At 36.2% G+C, this 26,501-nt stretch overlaps 1 protein-coding gene across 2 annotated transcripts; it reads right to left on the minus strand.

The window, feature by feature from the left end:
- Positions 1 to 209: 209 nt before the first annotated feature.
- Positions 210 to 26,456, minus strand: PLK4 (polo like kinase 4). 2 transcript variants are annotated; one of them, XM_015819461.1, is made up of 16 exons: positions 26,299 to 26,456; positions 20,921 to 21,016; positions 19,848 to 19,943; positions 19,658 to 19,772; positions 16,235 to 17,267; positions 15,758 to 15,858; positions 13,727 to 14,073; positions 12,538 to 12,642; positions 10,912 to 11,014; positions 8,009 to 8,158; positions 6,105 to 6,232; positions 5,678 to 5,766; positions 5,429 to 5,555; positions 5,038 to 5,175; positions 3,661 to 3,767; positions 210 to 802 (listed from the first exon to the last, which is right to left on the minus strand). In XM_015819461.1, the coding sequence occupies exons 1-16, from the start codon at positions 26,326 to 26,328 to the stop codon at positions 703 to 705; spliced, it is 2,865 nt and encodes a 954-aa protein (XP_015674947.1). In that variant the 5' UTR covers positions 26,329 to 26,456; the 3' UTR covers positions 210 to 702. The 2 variants fall into 2 exon arrangements, with proteins under 2 accessions (XP_015674947.1, XP_015674948.1); XM_015819462.1 differs by lacking the exon at positions 26,299 to 26,456 and adding an exon at positions 21,699 to 21,824.
- Between the last annotated feature and the right edge of the window lie 45 nt (positions 26,457 to 26,501).

The following is a 26,501-nucleotide window of genomic DNA, read 5'->3' on the forward strand; positions in this document are numbered from 1 at the left end:
ATGGGGCTTTGCTTGTTTGTGCGGACCGGTTGCTGGCATGCTGTGGCCTGGTATCAGTCTACGGACCAGGGGTGGGGATCCCTGTTCTAGAACACTCCCAGGAATGTTTCTGCCACATTAGGTTTCTTTCCCAAATTTAATACGACACTAGAACCATTAAATAAACTTGTTACTTGGAGTGCATGCAAGTGTACAAAACGTATGGATTCTACTGTAGATTAGAGTTTTATTAGTAAACTAGTATCACCGTGCATACCTAGACATTTGTGTTAAATAAATCAAGGGATCTAAATTATCACTGCATTTATTTTTTAACACTTTTGCAGGGATATTTCATTAAAAAGTTACAAAAATATAAAACAATCATAAAACAATACTTTTCATATCTGAAAATAGCATAAAATACAAAATATTTACAGGCATATATTGCAATAGCGGGGTTTTTTTTCTTGAGAGCTGCGATAACAGAACATGCACATATATACATTTGTGGGGGGGGGGGGAAATCAAGATGGTTACAGGATTCTCTTTAAATTACATGAAATGCAAGTAATTTTGCTTTAATGTTTTAAAAGGGGAACACTTATACATCAATTCCAGTCAAGAAAAAACAGTCTGGATTTTTTTGAGGAAAGTTTACTACTGTGAGTATAAAAAGAATTTATTACCAATGAGTTATTTAAATTTGTCATATGCAGTTTGTCAGTGGGGGCCAACTGGATTGGTAAACATTACCAGAATGGAAGATAGACAATGCAACTTTTCTTTGATGAATTCTGGCAATTTCTCATCTTCTCTATACCTAAGAAAACACACAAGATACCAATATTCCAATTTTAATGTTGGGATGCACTTTTTATTTTACATCATTCCAGTATGTAAGAGAAGCAATCTTACAGTAAGAAAGAACTGCACTGAATACTTGGGAAGAAACCAAAATCATAATGAGCTCTGCTGTAATTTTTTTTTGGGGGGGGGGCAGAGGGGCTAGGTTTTAGTTCTCAAAACTATATTAAATTGTAGTGCAAACCTAAAATTGTTTGACAATGGATCTCCAACTATGTTTCTGTGCAATGGAGGGGTAATCTATAGTGATCCTTGGCTATAAAATGGTCCTTGGCTATAAAATGGCTGGAGATCTCTGAAGCACAAGAAACTCTCTATAATATTCTGAGGCACTGAAGAGAATTTAAGAAAGCTGATATTAATCCACCCATGAATAACTTGTGGAAGCAGGACCTTCATTTATGAGGCAGAGTTAACCAGGAATTAATTACTCACGTATCTAAAGGTTAAAAAGTTTCCATTCCTGATCTTGCTAGGTGATGATAATTTCTAATTCATTCAAATTATTTAAAATGGATAAACAATAATTGAGCCAGACAATACTGGATTTTGTGAACGTATATGAAGGATAAACTCCTGAAATGACAACTATGGTGATGGGCGTAACCAATTACTAAGAACTCATTTGTGAACTAGCCTCATAGGCTATTGTCTCCTGAAGTACCTTTCTGGAGCCCCTAAAGCATTCTCCCACTAAATATGATGAAAGCTGGTACTTTGCTTTGCAGCAGGCAAGCTTTCTAATTTTGTTTTATGAAAAGTCATTTTTAAAAAAATCGGAGGTTCAAAGAGGGACAAACTGGAGTCCACAAACATTCATCACTTGGAGTAAATGTTCTGATTAGGGCTATTATCTCATTAACAAATGAAACTAATGGCCTAGTAATTTAAACCACAGTTTAAGGACAAAGCTAAGATATTTAAAAAAATGAACATCAATTGTATGCTATGATTGTACTTTGCATATATAGAGCAAAAATTAGTCAACCACTTATAACCTACATTGTGGACCTAATGTGTGGTTACTGTATAGTACAAATTAAAATAGGATTGAGTATTAAATCATAGTTACGTTAGCTATAGATAGATTGCAATTTTTTCACATTTCTCTTACATAAATATATTTTAAATACTGGAAGTTCCTAAAATTAATTCGTCAACTGCTGTTTTGAGACGTCAGGAGTTTTCATCATTTAGTGTTAAAACAAAACCACTAGATGAATTTGCACACAATTGCAGAACATGTGGTTTCTGCATAAGTGCATATGCATATCCAGCTGCCACCCCCAAGGAAAGGCAGGAGAAGTCAACAAAAATTTAGTTAGTTTCACTAGCAGATTCCTATTTTGCCATTATACACAAATCAGGAATTGTGATTTTAAATAAGTTAGTTTGTCTAAGAATTAAGAGTTTAAGAATTTTGAGTTAGAGTTATTATAGTTTACTTTAATTACATTTGCTGGTCTATTATAAATCAGTCTTCATATATTGTTTCAGTTCAATAATTCCAATTGAAAACATGCAAAAAAAAGAATTCATTTCAAGTCACATTTCAACACAGGCCTACTAATGGGTTATATTTTATGTTCTCTGTTTTCCTAGTCTTTTCATGAAAATGATTTCAGAACATGAATTATCCTATCAGAGGATTGTCCATTCATTTATAAAATGTTCAGATGAAAACACTGAAGCAGACTGGCTTACAGCATAATATGAACTTGTAAAAACATGGCTCCATTACTCTTGGAAGACATTCATGTGCTATGCTTCCAAAGATGGCTTAATTACTTTTTTCAACTTGGCCTCTGAGTTAGTTCAGTGTTAAAGGAGAAGCAAGATCAAAATTACATGATTTAGGGCAATATAGATATAATTTTCCTTTTAAAAATTTAATCATGATGATATTGAAAAATATAATTTGGCATTTGAATAATTTGACATTTAAATTTTAGTTTCAGTTATTTAGTTATTGTTTAGTGGTTTTCCTATTTTTATTGTTTTTAGGGGGTTCCTCTTTTTCTCTCTTAATTTTAGTTCAGATTATTTGTTAAACATATTATATAATAGTTTTTTCTCTAAAAGGATCTGTTATATTAGTAATATTGTTATAAAGTTGATAGCATGGAATGCCTTTTAAGAAATTTTAATTATGTTTAAAAATAATGTAAATGTAGCAGTACAAGATAGTTGAATTGATGAAAAACAAATGGAGAAAGTAACAAAATATGAGATGTCGCAAACTGAAATTTTAATATTTATTTATTTTTAATCAAAATTGTCACACTGACTTTGCAAAAAATCATTGCTTGGAACTTCCCACATACTAAAATCTCCAGTCCCACGTTCTTGCTTAGAAATCAAATGAGAAAATATAAAGTCTAGAGCAGTGATGGCGAACCTTTTAGAGACCGAGTGCCCAAACTGCAACCCAAAACCCACTTATGCATTGTCGGGTGGCGGGAGGGTGTGGCCCATTGGGTGGGCATGGCTGCGGTGGTAACAGCAGACTGGGTGGGACTAAAAAGTTCAATCAATCAATTCCAACTTTGCAAGATCTTTTTTTTCCCCGCGAGAAGTTGAAATTGACTGATTGATTGAACCTTTTTTTTTTTGTACACGGTGGTGGAGGCCTAAAGCGAAAAGGTTTTATAAAACCAAGCTGAAGGCCTAGGACTGGGGCGACGGCGCGCGTGCCCACAGAGAGGGCTCTGAGAGCCGCCTCTGGCACCCGTGCCATAGGTTCACCACCACTGGTCTAGAGACTGATATTTATTAAAGGATCTTGTTATTAGTAATAACAAGACTGATACATACCTAACTGTGTCACCAGCTGGAGATGTGTAAGTAATAGAGGAAACACCAGCCTGAGCAACCAATTGGGATCCATCATTAAATTGAACCCATACTGCCCCACTTGTCAACTAGTAGAAAAGATAAAGATTATTTCACATACGGAAGTCTATAAAATAGCTTCTTTACCTAGTCACTCAACAAGAATTGTTTATCAAAAAATGATCCCACATTGTAAAGCCATTACTTCTTATTAAAATAGTTTCATAATTAGGTCCTGGCTTCAGGCTTAAATGAGAAGCAGTCTTCATTATTTTGGCTATAAAATACTAATCCTAGCCAAAACGTATTAAACAGTGCCTGATACATAATGGCTTGGTCTCAAAATAGTTATTTATTGAGAGAAATAACTCATTCCACTGGAGACAGAAAAATTGGGATGGATGGAAATTATTGTATTCATTTTTCAATGGAAATAGTGTTGCCTACTATTTAGGCAAACTGTAATCAGATTTTTGACTAATTATATACTGATTCATGCACCTACTGTATTTATATGCAATTTTTATGTATCTCAAGTAAGAAATAATACGTAGAGTTATGTTCTACTATTACAGTAGTGGCCAAAATTGTGGAAACCTTTTGGGAAAAAGTGTATTTCTGAGGTTTGATGGCTAATAACACCACTTTTTTTGGAGTAGTACCATAAAATTATATATCAATGGAAAGATACTTTAATCAAGAATGTAACGCAACAAAGTTTGTTCAATTATCTGTACTGTATTCTATGAAAGGTTATAGCCAAATAACCAGAAAAAGGAAGCACAACTTGCTTAGGTTGATTTCATGTAGCTTTCCTTCATCTGATTGTAGCCAATGAGCATGAGTGTTGAAAGAGCCAATCAGGTGTCATCTTGTTTTGGCAATGAGCCAATCAGATCACAGTAGGATTCAGTTATTGATGTCATGTATTGAAGCTGAGAGGAGAACATTTATCAGTGTGTTATGTGATCGCTATTAAGTTGGTTGGGTTTTTTGGTGTTCTTTTATTTAGTGAGCTTGTAAAACATAATAAAATTAAAGTAATAGTGCAAAGAATTGACTGTTTGCCCAGAAAGCGATGTAAAATAGTATTATTAAGTAAACAAGGCTACAGTTATAAAGAAATTAGAAGAAAAATTGGTGGAAACTTAACCAAAGGTGGCATTTCTTTTGTACACTTTTCCCAAAAGGTTTCCATAATTTTGGCCACCACTGTAGCTACAGCCTAATCGGTAGCGAATATCAAAACATGAGCAGAGCGAGAACAGTTACAGCTTTACAAATCTACTTGTAACTTGCTCTCTCCTCCATCTTCACCCTGATCATATAAAGCTTATTGGGGGTGAATTCCATACTTACCTGAGAAGCCCAGCCAACATTCTTTACAAAGACAGACTTTAGCAATTGTGCTGAATGTGGAACACGGTCATTGGAGCTGCTAGAAGAGCTCTTTGATTCAGCTGTAGCTTCTGTGAATGCAGATCCTTCATAGCACATCTAGAAAGTATTCATGGAAATATAAGATAGCAATAATAGATCAAACTTTTCCAGAGGTTTCAGTATTAACAAAATAATTTAATTTCATTAGTTATATACCAAGAATTCAATCTTGTCATTATGCACCTCAATACCATTGCTCAGATTTCTCTAAACAATCTTGGACAGTTACCAAAATTAAAATTTAACTTTATAGCATTTTTTTTTAAAAAATCTCATAATAAAAGAATGATCTGTACATGTGCTTACTTACAGATAGATTAATATTGGAGGCTTGAGTTGAAGATTCAGATTTGGCAACATCTCTCTTCAAAGCTACACTCATTAAAGATGGGGCTATACTTGATAAAGCTTTTGGAGATTCAGGATTTCCTGGTTTACTGAGGTGGAGAAAAGATACATTTAGCTCTACATGAAAGCATAAATAAAAATCTCTATGAAAAAGTGTCAACCATGTGAGAAGCTATTGGAAAAATAAAGAACACCAAATGTGACAGCTTACCGACCAACAATAATGGGGAAAAATGGAACACTTTCACTTCTTTCTTCTGCCAAAATGGCAGTTTCCAGTGCAAGGCAAATGCGATGAGCCTATTAAAATAAGGAAATATATACATAAAGGCACATTAAAATTACATTGATAGTGTAGTTTTGTTCCTTTATGATGGAACAAGAGCACAGTGGATAACAGCAATACTAACAGAAAGTATTGATAATTCTATTAAAAAGGCAATTTAAAGCTATATACCTAAAAACAATTTATTAAAATTGACAATTGAGAGAGATTATTTTTCATTGATTCATTTGCCTCAGCTGTCTATCACAACTTCTTATGGTTTTTCAACCACAAATATGGAGCTGGAACAGAATAGATGAATTGGAAAATGCAGTTTCACACCTCCACATTTTAAAATACAAACAATATTCACCTCATTTGCATGATGCACATATATTTGTATATCCTTCTGTAAATTTTCATTTTCTTCTTTTATTGTATAGGCTTTTCCAGATTTTTCAATTATTCTTATTGCTCCTGCTGCTTTGTGTATTTTTGCCCCTAGAAGGAAAAAAATGGTCAAGCAGAGGAAATGTAGTCTCATATGCTTCTATATATATTAAAATAAAATTACATTTGAAATTTTCCAACAGTTTAATATTATCTAGTACCAGAATAAAACACATATGCAATCTGTCTGCCAGCAGAATAAATATCATGAAAAAAAAAATGGAATACAAGTCTTCAAAACTTCCTCCCAAAAAATTGCACAGGAATAGCAGCTCTTTTATGACTTTAAATTAATGTTAGGAAATCTTTCATAGATAGTCCTCAGATTATGATCACTCATTCCAATGTCCATTCAGAATTATGACAGCACTGAATAAATGGTACTTATGACAGGTCCTAGTAGTTCCAGATATCACAGCAACCTCACAGTCACATGGCCACAATCTCTGATATTCTCCCACTGCTACATCACCCAGAATCACTTGTTTTGTGAGATGGGCAGCTATATAAGGTATCTGAGGAACCATTTTACCTCAATGGGACTCACCCGCCTCACTCATTCCAGTGGAAAGGGCCCACTTCGGATCATGTAGGCTAAAGAATTTCGATTGGCAGGGACCAGAAGAAAAGCCTTTTCTACTGTGGCCCCTGCCCTTTGGAATATTCTCCCATCAGAGGTGAAGTCCACCCCCCACATTCTTGGCTTTCCGGAAGAGCCTAAAAACTTGACTCTGTCACTTGGCCTACGGGCCCAACAGGGACCTGCTATGGTGGGGGTGGCTGACAGGGTAGAGAAGATTCTCACCCCCGCCCCCAGGCTGTTCATTATCTTTTAATTTCTCTGTTCAATTTTTCTAATGGTAATTGTTTTTAGCACTTAATTTAACTTTTTATTATATTGGAAGCCACCTAGAGTTGCTGTAAATGAAATGGGCGGCATAGAAATTTAATAAAAATATAAATGGGATCAATTAATCAATCACATCAATCAATCAAAATCCATTGGGAGTCTAGCAGGAGACCAGAAGTTGCAGTCATGCAAAGTCCTGGCTCAAAGACAGCATCCGGGACTGCTGGAATTGCCACTGCTAAGCAACATGGTGACAAGACATCGCATTTTACAACCACATTGTTTAGCAACAGGAAATCAGTCCCTATGGCCACTATAACCTGAGGATTTCCTCTAATGATCAGTTGCCTGTGGACATTCTGCTGAAGGAGTTTGTAAACTCAAGAGGATGAGACTATATGATGTCTTTGGAGTGAAATTAAATTTGGGTGGATTGAAATCCTTTTTTTAAAAAAAAAATGATTAACTTTGCTTCTCTCAAAAAGGGAGTTTTTGCCAGTTTTCAGCTATTGTGATCAGAGGAAGTTCTGAAGGCCACTTAAAGGGGCTTTAGATTACACATGGCCATGTCAATTGAATGCAGAAGTCAGTCAAGAAAAAGTGTAAATATTAATATTTAATTTTCAAACAATTAAGTTTTATAATATTTACAATCACTTATGAATATTATAAAACAATAAATTCCTTAAGTAAATAAAAAATGGTCTCCACTGTGAAGAGGTATATAAGTCTAAGTGCTATTCCTATAAAAGCATAAGAAGAAATATTTAGTAATGTCAATATAGCCAAATATATTCATTTCAATGTTGAGACTTTTAAGAGTTTTAGTATATTTAGTGTATGATGAATCAATTAACAAAATTTCTTAAAATACACAAGTTAAGGAACCATTAGCAGTATAAAGTCATGGTCAACTAATAGTTTAATTACAAACTTAACACTGAAGGAAATGTGTAGAAGAACTGAGGGACACTTACCATCATAAAAACAAATTTCCACATCTGCAGGAACTGAATTTTCCATCAACATGCACTTGGCATATCTTGTATAGAAGGTGACTTTGGGTGTTTTGGATCTTACCAACTGCACAAATTTGGCTGCATATTGATACTTTTTCCAGTACTTCTCTAAAAGAAAGAAAAGAGTTAAAAGTTGTTACAATTCAGTTTTTTACTTATAACAAGCTAATATATCTTGATTTTAACATAAGAAAAACAAGAAAATCATTTTTTGTTACACTCTTCATCCCCATATATGTAAATCATCTCACATTTCATTTCTGTTCCTTTGTTTTGATATATCGCCTTTGGGCCATAATTCCAAACTTTATTCATATATAGATTAATGCTTATATATTGCTATTATTTTAAATTGAAAAGAAAATGCACAAATCATTGTGGCAACCTTACTGATTATTATACTGAAAGCATGGGGCAGTAAACTTTAAATAACAGTGCCTACTAAAGCCACTTGAAAAAACTTTGAACAAGTTCCCAGAATAAATAAATCAGCCTCTATGAATTAATATGCAGTGCTCCTGATAAATCATCCATTTGGGAACTTGACTTTCTGATCTTTCTAAGGCCATGAAGACTTGGTTTTGCTGCTTAACCAAGTGTGTGGTTGAACCCATATCACAACTACTTCTACTGATGGGTTGGTTGAATTTCTACCTTGACAGCCATATCTGTTATTTATTGATTTATGTTTTTCTGTTTTTAAATCCTGTTATCTCCCCAGAGTCATATATTTAAGATGGGTAACCTACAAATTGTGGGAATGAGAGGGAGGGAGGGAGGGAGGGAGGGAGGGAGGACAGCATGATTGTTGGGCAATTCTAATAGGATTACAGGACTGTGAAAAAGTAAAGTTATTCCTAGAGACACGTCAAGATAACAAGTTTCTGTCCAAAGAACCATAAAAGTCAAAGAAACTTCAATGGCACCTGACTAACACAATACATGGAAGAGGAACTGCTTTAGCTTAGGGGTAATGTACATCTTGCATCTTTATGCAGGATTGGAACAATCTTGTCTGAAATTGGCTAACTACCACCCATGACAATAGACAACAATGGACTCATTCTGTGCAAGACAACTTCCTACTGAAGCTATTTGATTCAGCAAGTTTGTTTATTGCTAAAGAGAGGCTGCTCAGTCAGGCTATAAATAAATGTACTCTTATTTGTGCAGGATGAAGGCAAGCATGCATGCATAGACCCAGGCAAGCAGGGGGCTGACACTACTGGAGCAGGGCCTGTAGCAGAAAAGGCAATGAGCCATGTCTGGCACAAAGAGTCCCAGCAGGCAGACAAGACAGGCTGGTGGGAATGTGCAGGAGGCTAAGACTGCTGTTTGTAGTGGGGCAGACCGGCCAGGAAACCAATGGCCAGGGGAGGCAGTAGCAGCATTGACAAGGCCCCTGTACCAAGGAGGAGGAAGAAAACAGGCAAGGTCAGTTGGGGGCAACAGAGGTAAGTGGCGGTGGAGCGCAGGGTGTCCTCAAGGGCAGAGATGGAGGGAGGAAGGCAGGTTGGGGAGAGTTGAAGCAGAAGCGTGACAGGCAGAAGAAGCACGAGAACCTGGCCTAATGATTACAACTGGGACCACCGCAATTACCATAGCTAAATGATGCAGTTACATGATGTTTCACCTAATGACCACTTAGTGACAGAAATTCTGATCCCAATTAGTTCAAGGATACTATTAACAAAAGTCCTTCAAAAACTTTTAATGTTTATTCCAGTAATTCAATATTTTCATTTAAAAAGTCTAGAATTTATTTTAATATTGACATTTAGTACTGCAAAGCAATGCAGGTAGGCTAACAAGTTGCTGCGCATTAACATAAAGGTAATAGTTGACTTACGCCAGGAATTGGAACCAGAATTTCTGTTGCTAAGCAATGCAGTTGTAAACTGCGACCACATTGCTTGGTGATGGCAATCCCGGCAGACCCAATTGCTGTTGTTGAATGAATCACATGGTCATTAGGTGAGGCAACCATTTGCTGGCTTCCCACAACCAAAATCATTGAGAAAGCTGGCAGGAAGTTATAAGGCCCAAGCCACAAGAAGGTGCTGCCAGGTGGGGAAGAAAGCAAGGGGATACATGGAGATGATGGGGAAGGTTGGGTAGAGGGTGAGAGAGGCAGAGTGTGAGTGCACAAGGTTGCAAATGGGAGCATGACAGGCACAGTGCAGGTTGGGGATGGTGTTTGAGGGCATGTACGAGAGGCATGGCATAGGTCAGGGTTGTAGGGATGCACAACAGGCATTGTGTGGGTTGGGGAGGGTATGTAGGAGTGTGTGAGAGGTTTTATCTAAACTTTCCCATCTCATGTAATGAACAGAAAAGAAAGAATACTTTGGAAGCTCAATCAGTGACAACGATGCTTTTAAAAATCTATTTATTTGAATAGAAGGTAATTTATGTTTTTCAAAGCAGTTAAAGAAAAAAACTTTTTAAAGATAGTTATGGCATCAATACTTTCAGAAGGCCTCAGTATCCAAGTAAATAGATAAATAATTCATATAAATAATCATACACACACTCACACACACACACTTAGAGATGTGTGTATTTATATTCCTGCTGATACACAGGATAGTCGGAAACTAAATGAATGAGCTGAGAAAAAATGGATAGTTATCAAGATTATATTGCACATTCTATAATTTTATAAGACATCACTGTAAATCATAATTCTTTAGATTACTGGCTTATCCTCAATCAGCAGTGTACTAATACACACTGATCAATCACTTCCACTTCTTCCTGGTTTCATTCTGCGTCAATCTGAATCCTGTCACAAATTCCATCCAAAAATGTGATCTTAAAAGAAAGAAAAATTCTAAATGACTCAAAGAAATTATAATTACCTGGTAAGTTGTCAAGGCTATATACATTTAGGTGCTCAGGAGACGCCGGTGGTCTGTCATTAAGAGGAACACCTAAACCTTCATTTGGATGGTAAACTGTGACCTTAATATACAGAAAAAAGTCTCATTAAACTAAATTATAAATTGAACAACAGTTACGCAATGAAGAATACTTTGAGGGTGAAGGTTCATTTTCCAAGCTTGTGGGTTGGTTTCCAAATGTTTTGACTAGGTAACATCTTCAGTGGCATTTAGGGGATATCTGTGTCAGTGCTCTTCTATTTATAAGGGCTTCAGATATGGGTGTGTCCAGTGAGGGTCTTGTGATGAATCATCAGAGAAAGGCTCGTGATGGGTCTTGTGATGGGGAGGTTACTTCAGGTCAGGATCGTTGGAAGGTGAACTGCTGGGGGGGAGGGGCTTGAGGGTTGGTGCTGTCTCCGGATGGCTGTGCGGTTGATTTGGATTCTGAGGGGTTCGTAGGCTGGTTGTAGATCAATCTGTCTGTTGATGGAATTGCTTGTGGAGTGCCAGGCTTCAATGTACTCATGAGCATGGCGGGTGGTAGCATGGCCGATGCTTTTAGTGTTGCTCCAATTGAACTGGTGTTGTTTGGTGTCGGTGTGGGCAGTGATTAAGGATTTGGGATCGTGGCGTTTGACTGCTAGATCATTGAAGCCTGGCACTCCATAAGCAATTCCATCAACAGACACATTGATCTACAACCAGCCTATGAACCCCTCAGAATCGAAATCAATTGCAAAGCGATCCGGAGACAGCACCAACCCTCAAGCCCCTCCCCCCAGCAGTTCACCTTCTAATGACCCTGACCTGATATAATCTCCCCATCACAAGACCCATCACCAGCTTCTCACTGATGATTCACCCCTAACCCACTGATAATTCACACCCTGACCTGAAGTCACAAGATCCATCACAACCTTCTCTCTGATGACTCATCACCTGACACACTCACATCTGAAGCCCTTATAAATAGAAGAGCACTGACACAGACATCCCCTAAATATCACTGAAGATGTTACCTAGCCTGGTAACGAAACGTTTGGAAACCAACCCACAAGCTCAGAGAATGAACCTTCACCCAAGCTACAGATATTCGTCACTATTGCAAAGAGTACTTTAAAATAAAACTGTGTAGGTTCTCAATTCAAACTAATAATCTCTAGAATGCCTTGCTATCTTTATTGACCAACATCATCTACAAATTTTACAGCCATATTTACAGATTTTAAGATCAATCAAATCAGAAGCTATTAAGAGAACACTACATGATTTAAGCCAGTTTGAATAAATTACAACTGGTTGGATTTGTGCACAATACAAAGCTAAACATAATTATTTATACAATATAATTAAAAAACCTGTGATTGGATTCACAGAATACACAAATAATATTATGGTTTAATGCAATATGTGATTCCCATCCCAGATTGTATAGAATGAATATTGAGTTTTAAAATATATGTGTGTGTGTGGGGGGGGGGTTTTCAAGGTGAAGAAAACCTAGCAAATATCTTCAGCTGAATTCTACATAATATGGTAATGTTGATATAAACATATAGTTTAATAATATTCAAATCATAAAAAATAGAAATTAATAGTTACTTCATTTCCATCACAAGAAATCTTTAGAACTTCTTTTACAAATTCATGTGAATTACATTCCTTTAGAAATTCCATACATACTTCTCCTGTATCTAGAATGCTCACCTAGAATTTAAGTTGAAAATCAACAAAATAAATACAGTGCAAGAAATCTAAAGAAAAACTTCCTTCACCAAATATGCATTATATCTGTAGTGCCAAGTCATTCATAACATATTACATATTGCTATCAATCTGAATAGAAAAAAATCCTTTTATGAAACTGAAAAGTGATTATAGAGATTTAAAACAATGAATATACTAGACATGGATATTAGCAGAAAAAAAAGGAGATGATCAGTGGAAAAATATGAGAGTTAAACCAAAAGATCTGAACTAAAGAAAAAGAGGGGGGCAAATAAAATAACAGCATTCAAATAGAGGCAGATGTAAAATTAAAAATTAAGGACTAAGAAGCCTTCTGACTTCAATAACTGAACTGGAAACTCTAAAGCCAGTTATACTTGTTGCTGTTATATCAAAAAATAGTCACTAAGCTCCACAAAAACATGCAAGATTATTCCAATTTTATCTTTTTAGATACTGAATCTGATCAGAAATTTATCTGCATAAAGATGCTAGATCAGGGGTGTCAAACTGCCGGCCCGCGGATCGGACACGTCACGAGGAAACCGCGCCCACCCCATTGCCGGCAATGGGGAAAAAAGCTGTGATACGTCGCGTGATGTCACATGACGTCGCGAGTTTGACATGTCTGTGCTAGATCAACCAACACCAATGATATTTTCATATTCCACTGAGGACTTACTACTCAATTTGCATTTTCACTGAGGGAAATCCTTTGTGGTATAGGTTTTGTAGTATTGAGAACTAACCATGTATGCTTTGCTTGCAAGCAACAGGAATAAATTGAATCTATATATATCTTGTTTGTACCTACCAACTTTAACCCAATGCAAGAACAGAGCTAGTCACAGGAAGTAGTTAATGTTTGGAATTCAGTACTTTAGAAGAAAAAACAAATGTTAATTATAAACACTAGTTTATACTTTAGCAATTTAAACACATTCAAACATGCTTATATTTATAATCACATTATTTTTCTAAGTAATTACTATTATAGTATTAATTTTCTATTTTACTTTTTATTTCTGTGGTGATGTTATTCAGAAATGCACAAAGCTCTTACCACAGCATTTTTTGTTTTCTGCCTTATTGGTTTCAGTCTATGAGCGCTCAGAGGAGATACAATATTTCGCAGGAGAGGTTTTGGGTGTCGATACTGTGATTCTTTGTCTCTGTTTTTGATTTCAGACACAAGATGGAGGCCAAATGCAGGTGCTAGCAGGGCCTTTTCAGATTTACTTGGAGGTCTAGTGGTATATTTTCTTAATTCTTGTGGACCCACAGTTGGTGCAGAATCAGGAGAATTTTTACTTTGTGAACCATTTCTCGCTGTCTTTAGAGCCTCTTGGGGCATACCAAGATAGAACTGACAATCCCCATTTATTTTATATGAAGGTTCTGATACCTGAACTGAAGTAGCAAAATAACATTTTAATCATTTTGGAAATGCAATGTTATGGGAATTTTCTTTTTAAAAAAATAGAGTACATTAAAAAAAACAAGGTTAACAGATACAGCATATGTTAGTCTACTTTAAATCTCTGATTCAAATATGAAAATGTTCAACAAAATTCAATTCCACTTGAATTACCTGGATTAAGGTAGCATATGTTATTATATAACTGATAAACTAGGTTTCTTATTGGGTAAACTGTTTTCCTAAGCATGAAACCCAATAAACAGCAATAATATTTCTAACTATTTACCGTACTTAGAATTTGAATTTGAATTCTCTTGCATTCAGCATGTATATACCCTGATCAGATTTCTGTCAGTCTTCTGCATTAGAAAACACCTAATTATATGTGTTCTTCCTTTCAAGATAAGCATATGGATGGGGAGTAGTAAAAATAAATCCCAACAACTATCCTGATAAAGTAAAGCAGAAACATAATTAAGAACAAAAATTGAAAAGAGCATTATCCTAGGATCCAGATAATCCTAACTGTTTATCCTTGGTTTCTATTCCCCAAGGGTTTCCTAGTAATTAAGGATGTTTAAGATTTAACTACCATAGTTTTAAATTACATCTGTACATCTGTATTCTTTCAATTCCTGCTGTAATGTGATGCAGTGGAAAGAAAACTCCTCCTTCCCGTCTGTTCCTGTTATTCTTCCCCCCAACATATAAACTAACGCCAATAATCACTTGCTGTTTTTATTATATATATTTCCAGGCAATACCTAAGCTGTTTGAAGAGATAATAACAATTTTAGTTTCAAAAGATAAAAAAAATACTTAAGAATTAAAGTAACAAAGTTTAAGGACAGATGTGGACAATTCTAATTCTTGTTGAAAGAGTAGTTAGTACTCTTTTTACTTATTTTCAAATTATAATGTGGTCTATTCGGGAACGCCTGTTTGTTTTAATTTAAACACTGAAACATTTTGTATCAAGTAAAGGCTAGTTCCTACATTCCAGAACTCTGCATTATAATCAAGGAATCAAACTTGGGATTCAGCTAAAGATGAATAAACATATCTCCACGCAGACATAAAGACAGAGAAAATAAATTATGTTCCCTGTAATTCCACCCTCCCCTCCAACTATACATAGGTTAATTATTCTTGCAAATCTTTTGGAAGAATAAGGCAACTCATATTAATATTAAACATGCTATCCTGTCCCAACTGCAGCTTACTATAGAGTTGTAATATATGTATGCTTGAATATATTCTAGGACTGTGTCTTTCTTCTGCTGCACACAATAGGCTTAGAAAAGCAACACAACCCTTCCTCTACAGCAGATTTACTCTTTAAAATAACCTTCCTCATATTCTCTAACCCCTCCACTAGGGAGTGACCCTAACATTTTGAGAACATGTATTTTCTTAACAGGGATGTTATTATTTACTATTAATGTTAGTACTATTTTTACTATTATTATTATTATTTAATATATTGTAAAAAGTGATGGCTATTGCTGGTCTATGACCGTAATAAAGTTTATTATTATTATTACTAACCCCTCCACAAAAGAATTTTCTATCTTTTACGTCATTATTGAATATATCCACACTTTTTCATGCAATTTTCATAAGAATTACTTGTTTTATATAAATTTAATGTACTCAGATTAAATAAATCCATACCACCCAGCTGGATATTTCCAAGCCATTGCTGCATTGTTTCAGTTTGAGTCTTCAGGTCTAAGAAAGCATTGTCAGCCTTCATTGGACAGGGAAAATCTGAACTAAAAACAAAATATAAGCACTTATAAGCACTCTCCATTATAACACACACAAATAATTTGTTAATCTTTAAATATATATTTACTTAATGGGCTAGGTTATAACTCAACATAATACAATATAAAGAATTATTTCAGACAGAAGTTGCATTTGAAATGTATAAAGTAGTTGGCTTATTTCTTTAAACCACAATTAAAGGTTTCCAGTTTAAGTTTGTCTGTCTATTGAACTGTAACTGGATACAAATTTAAATGTACACTTCTAATATTACATCTGCAATGAAAGCATTAGCAAACCGGATTCTAAATCATTACTTATCATTATGTAAAAGATAATATATTATAGAGAACCCAATTAAAATAAGATTTCATTTTTTACCAAGGCTGTTGTTTTATAGATGGTGGAAAATGTTTTTCCACTGAGTCACAGTTAGTGGGAAGGTCCTCCTTAAATACAGCTGGGAAATCATGATAACAATTTGCAGGAGAAAATTCTTTTCTATTTTCTATTAGTCCTTGTCTTGGTTTTGGGAGGATTTCCAAGGACTGGCACCTTTCCACTTGACTTGATATTTCTGAATTTTGACTGTGAGATGTCCCTGATCTTTCAGACGAATGGGCCCTCCTGAGATAGCGTGAATGAGGTCTTTCTTCAATTAGCTGCATTGTTCTTCCTCTTCCAATATTGGTAACTTCATTTATTGGAAGTCCCTGGTTGTCGTGAGGACAGCTTCCATAACCAGTTGCAACATTGTTAGCACTGTTATGTTTAGGAAAAACTGTCATTTTGTTAGGAAGTGGATGCTCGATTAAAAGTCTTTTCTTTTCTTTTAAGCAGCCACTTGTACTGACACTGGGAGAAGCAGTAGAAGCAGTAGAAATTGTGGCATTTCCACTATCCATTGAATCTTCTACATTTCCTAAATCTTTACTTCTTACTGATCTACCACTGGACATAAAAGGATGATCCAATACAGATGAAAGGCTTAAACGATCTGCTGGGTTTTTTCGAAGTAATTGGTGAATGAGATCCTGAGCCTCTCTGGACAAAAATGCTGGCATTTCATAATCTGCTAGTACAACTTTGTTCAAAGTGTTCTTTACTGTATCAGTATCAAAAGGTGGCTTTCCAGCCAGAAGAGTAAACAACATACATCCTAAAGACCAGACATCAGATTCAAGCCCATGTGCACTTCTTGTAGCTATTTCTGGAGAAATATAATTAGGAGTCCCACACATTGTATAATGCTTTTCGTGAGGCATTTTCAGTTGTGTTGCAAGTCCAAAATCAGCTATCTTGATATTCATATTGTTGGTGAGTAAGAGATTAGAGAGTGTAAGATCCCGATGGAGTATTCCATGGGAATGCAGATACAACATTCCTGTAATAATTTGATGCATGAAGTTCCGAACTGTATAGAACAAAGAGAGATACAGGATGCTTTATACCAAATATACATCTTACACATTCAGAGAGAAAGCTGATACATTTACAGAACTCATAAAGATAGGGTTTAAGAAAATCTCATCCTTAATATAAAAAAGCTATGCGCTGAAGCATGAAGGATATAAATACTTATTACATATGCCTTCTGCTAGTGTAAAACAAACCAGAATGATTTATTTAAGAGCCATGGTGGCGCAGCAGTATTGCAAGCTAGCTCACTGCTCACTGCCAAGAGTTTGTTTATGTCTGGCTCGGGTTGACTCAGCCTTCCATTCTTCAGAGGTCAATAAAATGAGGACCCAGGACTTCCGATTTTGTATCGCGGCGAGACAGATGCAGGAAAGCAGAGCTCTGTCTTCCGTGCCCAATTTTACCCTGTTGGGGGCCCTAAAAAGGGCCCAAAGTCACCTCGAAGAAGGAGGAGGGGTGTCTCATTGATCACGGAGAGACAGCGGTCTTTCCGTTTGATCCGAGAAAAGCCCTCCAAACCAGCAGGGGAAATACTGGTTACATTCCTAATGCCAGCCATTAGCTGCTGACAACCGAAGAAGAAAAGCACCAATTAATACATCATAAACAGCATATTTGGAACTGGGTGAGAATAGTGATCCTTCCTTTACTATTTTATAACTGAATTTCCTGGGAAAGCCTCCCAAGAAGCTAAAAACCTCCAAATGTGAAGGGAAGCGGCATTTTAATTTCTACGGGGGACAGAAATACACAATATTGAAGTGGAAATAACATAAAGCAACAGTTTTGAAATCTGAGAACTGAGATAATTGTTAAGATTTTCTCTTTGGAAAAAAAACATTGAGGTGAAATATAAAAAATCAATCCTTTGTTTTAAGAGTGAAAAATGGATTTTGAATGACATCTAGTGGTGGACATCTAGCTTCCTGCCGGCTTGGTGATTCCTAGCCTAAGGGAGAACAGCTGGCAATAAAGGAAAATATTTTGCATACTTATCATCCTGACCTTGTTGGACTATAAACACCCACTGAGCTTGGATTTTTAATCTCAAGAGCTAGTGGAAGAAAAAGAAAAACTTGACCTTTGATTACATCTGGCTGGGAGAGACTTTTGAGCTGTTTTCAGGTGGGTTGAACACTTTGGACATTGTGGATTATAACCTTGCCTGACTGACAATTTTTGGATGCCTGAGACAAAAGATCACTATAAAATATTGCTTTTGGGACTGGACCTGTATTCTAAAATCTATTGGATTATAAAGGCTGCATATAAATACCAGAAAACTAAAGGAAACTTTGTTTTACTGTTACTCAGACTGGTGATATTAGAGGATCTCTAGGAATGATGCCTCAAGAAAAAACAAATACCTTTCAGAAGGAAATATACTCTACGCTACAACTAATTCACCAAACAATTGTTGCATACAAAGAGGGCATAAAAAGAAACCACAATGAGACTAAAAATAATTTAGATAATATAAATGAGCAAATCTCCAAATTAAATGTACAACTAGAAAATTCCCAGACAACGACTACAAAGTATGAACAAATAAACCAGAGATCGGAAGATGAAGCAGAGGAAATGGACCTAGAGATGGAAGAGATGAAAGAAGGGAAATATAAACTACCATATACAAATAAAATCAAGGAGAGAAGCAACCTAGAACTAAGGAGAAACTTCTTGACAGTTAGAACAATTAACCAGTGGAACAACCTGCCTCCAGAAGCGGTGAATGCTCCAACACTGGAGGCTTTTAAGAAGAAACTGGACAGCCATTTGTCCGAAATGGTATAGGGTTTCCTGCCTGAGCAGGGGGTTGGACTAGATGACCTCCAAGGTCCCTTCCAACTTTACTATTATTATTATTATTATTATTATTATTATTATTATTATTATTATTATTATTATTATTATTAAAAAAATACTGCAAGACCTACCCATAACAATGGAATTGTAAAATGAGGACCCAGATTGTTGGGAGAAATATGCTGACTCTGTAAACTGCTTAGAGAAGGCTATAAGTATATAAGTCTAAGTGCTATTCCTATTCCACTCTCAATTAAAAGCTTCTAATTTATAGAACAGAGCAAAGAATCAAAATTCAGTTTAGACTATATGCAAAACAATATCTGACTTTTTCCTCTAAAACCGTGTCCTTTCTTTTGTGCAAATGTTTGTAATAGTAAACTTTGAAACTGAATTGTTTCTCAAGCTGAGGTTTGTTATATTATATTAATTGTGAAATTACATCTGTCTCAGTGTAGAAAGTTAACATTTACATGTCATATATGCATTGCAGTATTTAGAAATTTCAATTTCTGAAATTCAAATAAACGTTTTAAAATGGATATATTTTTGTATACAATCAACATGTATCAATCTTACCTTCTTCTTCAGAAAAGTGATTCTTTCTGTTTTTTAAATATCTGCTCATTTCTCCATTATGGCACATCTCAAGTATCAAATACACATAGTTACTATCTTCAAAGTAGTTATACAACTAGAAAAGAAATAAATAGTTATAACAAGTTAAACCTTAATTATAGTTGTTCAAATTCTAAAAATAATTTCTTACCTCAAGTATGGAGGGATGCTTTAGTTGACAATGAATCTTCACCTCATTTTGTACCCTTTGTACCATACCAGCTTTGTGCATAGCTTTTTTGTCGATCTAAAAAGGTAACAAATCTTTTCAACTCATATACAAAAACATAAACATTTTAGATCTTTTTAATAATCTTTTATAATCAATTTTAGTACGTGTTTTTATCCAGCATTAGACTATAGTCAGTGTATTTTTATTGTCAGGTCAGTATGATTCAGTTTTTCTGAAGCTAGCTAGTTTTTTTATACTGTCTGTAAAACTAGGCAGACCTTGGTCACCCATTGATTACATCATTAATGATAATATATTGCTATGTCTTCTTGTGTTGGTTCTGTTTAGTTTTGTTTTATTTGAATGTTTAATTTATGTGTTGGCCTTCGGCTGTAATAATAAATTGATTTGATTTGATTTGTGCATAGCTTTTTTGTCATCTAAAAAGGTAACAAATCTTTTCAGCTCATATACAAAAATGAAAATAACTGCTATTAAGATAGAATGAGCAAACACATTTAACAGTATAATGAATAATGACAGTATTATTTCAGATACACACTGCTTTTTTACTTTCAAGCCAAAGTTTTGAATGAGTTTTGGTGCTAGAATTTCACATTGATCACAGAGAAATACATGAACTGAATCAAACTGGCATTACTTCCAGTATATAGTTAGGATCTGGATATAAATATTGCTTTGAATGCCTTGTAAGTCATATGGAAATATAATGAACTTACTCATAAAACAAAAGCCAACTTATCTTAAAACATGGTTTGGCTATTGTTTTAAGTTTAAATAGCAATCAAAGGGTGGGGGAACAGATTGGGAACTGCAATATAAATCTAACATACTTTTATACTGTAAGTTTTCAGTGGCAATAAACATCATTTCCAAACTGGTAGATGCTGAAGGAAAACATTCAAACCAGTAACATTTTTGAAACTCTACCAGGTCCTAGTCGGAAATCAGCTAAACTGGTGCAAATAAAAGAATATCAGGCATGAAATGTGGAGTTTATTAGTCTATTTATTGCTCTGCTGGCCACTTACCATTTTAATAGCCACTTCAAGCCCAGTTTTTAAGGACACAGCTCTGTATACGCCTGCAAAGGAACCCTTGCCCAAAAGGTTCCCCACCTTGTAATCCTACAAATGAAAAAAAATATCTGATATTATTTCATTTATTGTTTACCCAATATTAGCTATTTTTTTAATATGCTACATGCACTTTTCCCCATTATGAAATGAATTTTTACAGAAAATTGAGAAAAAAATGTATTAACATTTAACTAACAGTTTTAAACCATGTTAACTTTACTTCAAAAAAAATAATAATAGTGAAATGTTTTGAAACAAATAAAAGTGAGGATAAGTAAGAATATTATAATAGTGGAAGAAAAAAAATGCTTCTGTGTCCCAGGGCAAAGGCTCACGAGAGGCAAATATGACTACAACACTGGACCTAGGTCTGAGTCTACCAAAATTTGTTCTACAAAATTCACAGAGTTGCTGGCTTCTTAACTTCTATTATTCTACATAGACTTTTCAAACGTTGGCTACACAAGCACACAACTCTCTCCCCATTTGCATTAATAAGAGATAAAGACCTAATGAAAAGTCATTCAGACGAATCCTGTAAGCTCCTGTGAAATTCCTGATTTGCGGTGGGGGGTAATGTAAACCACCTGTTCCTTCAACACTTCTCCCTCCACACAATTTCCGTGAGATACACACACACACAATCCCCTTCCTAAAAGAGAACTATCCCGCCCGTAATTTGGAGAAAAATCTGAGGCATTTTACAGCCCGTTTTGATTAGGCTCTCTACCTTAATGGAGCTCTCAGAAGGCAAGCAATGGGACATGCCGGCGCAGGATACGCCGTCGCTGGGCAGAGGAGAGAGCAGAAGACTGAGCAGCCACTGCGGCATCCTGCCCGGGAGTCGAGCCCACTGAGAGGTCTGAAGCATAAGCTATGCAGACGGGCGATCTTGCCGCTCTTTCTCCCGCTCCTGAGGGAGACGCGGCTTCCAACACTCGCTTCCATAGCAGCAGCAGCAGCAGCAGCCAAGGAAATATTCCGGAGGGGGGCGAGCCTGAACACCCTCCCTGCCCCTTGGGATCCCGCGGTGATTTAAGTTATTGCCGCCCGGCCCGTGAAGTCCGGAACTCCAAGTTTATTCGTTGCATCGGGGAAGGGAGCCCACGAACCAAACGGATCGGACTGAGTCAAGTTATCTCAACGGTGGCTTAGACTAGACTAGAGCCTTCACTTTGAAAACCAGCCCAATGATTTAAGGAGCGTTTGGAGCTCCCTTCTTCCCCTCCCTCTCGAAAAGAAGCACCCATTTGAAGCAGAGACTTTAAATCTGCTACACAGACGTTTGGAGAACTTCAGATTAGGATAACTCTCTACTACAGCTTTAGTAAAACGGCCTTTTCTAAAGCGCAACCTGTCTTTCTGTATGGTTTAATGGTAACTTTTTTTCTTCTTTCCTGACTGTTCTTGGATATGCTTCAGATTGTAAAGCACTCTGAATTTAAGGATGAGATAGAGCAGGGGTCTTCAAACTTGGCCCTTTTATGACTTGTGGACTTCAACTCCCAGAATTCCTCAGCCAGGCACACTGGCTGAGGAATTCTGGGAGTTGAAGTCCACAAGTCATAAAAGGGCCAAGTTTGAAGACCCCTGAGATAGAGTATAAAATACAGGTAATCCTTGACTTACAATTGAGCCCAAAATGTCTGTTGCTAAGCAAGACAGTTAAGTGAGTTGTGCCCCATTTTATGACTGTTCTTGCCATAGTTGTTAAGTGAATCACTGCAGTTGTTAAGTTAATAACACGGTTGTTAAGTGAATCTGACTTCCCTATTGACTTTGCTTTCAGAAGGTCGCAAAAGATAATTACATGACCCTGGGACACTGCAGCTATCATAAATATAAACCAGTGGCCAAGCATCCAAATTTTGATCAAATGACCATGGGTATGCTGCAACAGTCATAACTGTGAAAAATGCTCATAAGTTACATTTGTAACTTCGAAAGGTTACTAAACAAATGGTCGTCAAGGACTACCTGTATCATGGTTATAAGCTAGAAAGTAACTAAATCTGCAAGAGAATCAGCCAACATAGCTACCTGTTCCAGTTAAGTAACAGGCCAAATTTTTAACATAAAAGAGCTCTTTACATCATTATACAATTGTTACAGTACTGATTGTACATTATACAATTTTGCAGTACTGACTGATAAATATGTGATTCCAGTATGCACAATCCTACAAAAAAATCCAGTTTTTTTTCTCCAAAAGCTCTGATTTGCCAGATGCGCTTTCAGCATACTATGGCAACTGCTAAACATGTTTTCCCAAGGATTCAGTTTACCACTCTAAATCTTCAACTGCAATCAGAATAAAACTTAATTTCTAAACACAAGCACTATCACATTTTGAATTTAATAATGTGCGAATATTAGTATTTTGTAAATACACGTTTTCTATTTTTTGTTATACGCTACAGTTGCGCACTCCAAATTATTAAACACTGTAAACATAAAATCTGATCTTAATATCTGTAGTCATAAAAGAAGCTTAAAACAGAACAATGCTAATCAAAAATATGGCATATGCCATCTTTTAAACAGCTGTTCTTTTTTGAAAGATGACTGAAATAGGAGATTGTTGCACTATTGACATAAACAAGAATCTGTAAAAGAAATCCTTCCAAGGTACTTCTAGAATTACATACTGAACAGATGAGCATTACCAAAGGTAATATCAATATCATATGTGAAACACATGTGTTTCTCAGTAATATTTACTCCCTTACATTCATTTTTCTCTTAGACTAGGGGTGTCAAACTCGCCACGTCGCATGACATGTCACGACGTATTGCAACTTTTTCCCCATTGCTGGAGCTGGAGTGGGCAGAGTTTTGGCATGATGCATCTGGCCTGTGGGCCGGCAGTTTGACACCTCTGTCTTAGGCAATCCCTGTCAGCATAAACGGATCTAAGTGTTATATATATACTTGTGTGCTCACACACACACATACAATTTGAAAATACGAAACATTCTTTATGGAATATTCCAGCTTGGTCTCTGGTGTCTACTTTAAAAAATATTTAGTAACCAGATTTAAAAAGATTTTGCAAACAAATAGAGGCTTATTAATTCATTTTCCAGACCATCAATCCATGCATAATTGAGACCAACATATATATGTATTTCCTGTGGAGTATTTCCTTTCCATTTCTTATCACTTTCAGAAACAGCATTATCTTACAATCTATAATACAGGTAGTCTTCGACTTACAACAGTTCATTTAGTGACCAAAGTTTGAAACTGAAATTGCAAAAAGTGACATGAGTGGTTTTTACTTATGACCATTTCAGCATCACCACGGTCACATCAAAATTCAGACGCTTGACAACTGACTCACATTTATGACAGATGCAGTGCCCTGAAGCCATGTGATTACATTTTGTGACCTGACAAGCAACATCAATTGAGAAGCCTGATTCACTTAATACCTGTGTTATTAATTTAACAACTGCAGTGATTCCCCTAACAATTGTGGCAAGAAAGGTTGTAAAATGGGGCAAAATTTACTTAACAATGGTCTCAGCAACAGAAATTTAGTGCTCAACTATGGTCATAAATCAGGGGCTACCCTATACTGTATGCAAAGAAATAATAGATCTGAGAAGGTAGAAATATTACCATATACTCAGACTTACACTTGGGAAGTCATTGTAATGCCTAATCGGGCAATGAGTTGTTAAAAAAAAACAACACGGGGCAGTTCCGAATGTACTGCAGTAGGAAAGGCAGCACCTGTTGGCAACTATGTCTCTTCCTGGAATTGCATGTAGCTGCTTTAAACTGTTCCAATAAAGGTGATGTGTTTGGTTTTCAAAGAATCTTTTGAAGTTCAATCGGAAGTGTTATACATGAGTGGCATAAGAATTCAGACACTGAAAACGATTTCTGGTTACATTTCTATCTGCTATTCATTATTAGACTCTGAAACAATGGTAGGTGGCCAAGGAAGGCAGCATAGTAATTGAACTAAATTAATAGCAAATAATTTAGTCTCATAATATTTAAAGGAATTAACTTCTAGGTAAGTATAGAACTGCAACTGTAAATTTAGGATCATGCTTTTGAAAGCTATAGTCTATATCCATTCAAAATATTGACTTGTTTACAAGAGGCTTAACTGTAGATTTCTCAACCCAATTTTCTGAGACACACTGAACTATAAACTAACCATACCAGCTGATTCTATGGAACCTGCTGGACTATATTGTTGACTGCTTTGTGGCTCAGGTGTAGTTAGTGTACAGCAATTTACCTCTAAGGCAAGATTGTGATGATTAAAGTTACCTACCTGACCTTAGCTGGATTAAAAATCTAAGCAAGATTAGGCATGTTTAATAGGAGAGCTCCAGGAAATCTCAGGACTAGCCTAAACTAGGAAATCAAGCAATTGTAAACCACTTCTTTACTGTTGAAAAAAAAATCCCAACAGCACACAAGTGTCCATGAATTTATCAGAAATCAAATCTGACTTGGGCCAGATATTTCATTTATACAACATTTATAACTTATTCAACAAACCATAGTTGAACAAGATGGCTTATTTTGTCTGGAAATCTGTCAAGACCTGAATTATTTAAGACAGTTATGATAGAATTTACTACTCTGAAATGTTAGTTGTAATTTTCAATTATCTAAACTAATATTAATGTTGAAAAATTGAAGGCATGTTTCATAAAGTATTTCTACAATCAAGTAGGTCCACAGGCATATTGCTACTATGAATGCTTTCTACACGGGATAATTTGCACAGGATAACTGAACTGCACAGCTATTGGATGCCCAACTTGTTTCCATTGTTTATTTTAAACCTCAAAGGTTTAAAATTTTGGAGCTGGGGGTACATTTTACTTTGTTTACAAAGGGCAGTCTAGCTGATCTCGACTGATCCCAAAAATGTTAAGCAGGGTGAGATTCGGAAGTATTTCGGAAGAAAGTAGTGGCAATCACTTCCGGACTAGAAAACAGATACGCGTCCAGTAAGTTTCCTGGAGTCCAGCTTAGTAAAACAGGTTTGGGATCTCGCTCAACTATCTGGTTATGCGGGGTTAGAGACAACGAGGTCCTTTTCCACAGAGAACCTCAAGAAATATCTTTTGCATAAAAAGAGGACCCGAGCCGGGAACTTTGATCGTCAATTGTGTTCCGCAAGGGTGATGCTTTTGCGCCGCATCTGTCACGAAAGGTGAGATGGGACTACTGGATTACTCAGCAAACCTTCCTCCCTTCGACTGGATAATGGCTGGACGCAATCTGTCCCCAAGGAACGAATGGCCAAGTCCATCATTTTTCCCCGCCCCGCCCGTAGTGTAATGGCCGTTCCGCACCTCAATCTTCTCGCCGATGCAGGTCGCCATGGTGAAGGTGATGCGCTCACTCCTTCGTCTTATCCGTTACCACTATCGCATGACCGCCTAGCTAGGGTTATCGGTCCAGAGGCCTGTCCGTCCCCGCTATGGGGGTCGGCGAGAAACTCCCTCCTTGCGAGGTTCCATTTTGAAAAATTGCGCGGTTGCAAACTTCGCCCAGA

The sequence above is a fragment of the Protobothrops mucrosquamatus genome, unplaced genomic scaffold, assembly GCF_001527695.2.
Source record: "Protobothrops mucrosquamatus isolate PMUCROS unplaced genomic scaffold, P.Mucros_1.0 scaffold928, whole genome shotgun sequence".
NCBI lineage: Eukaryota > Metazoa > Chordata > Lepidosauria > Squamata > Viperidae > Protobothrops > Protobothrops mucrosquamatus.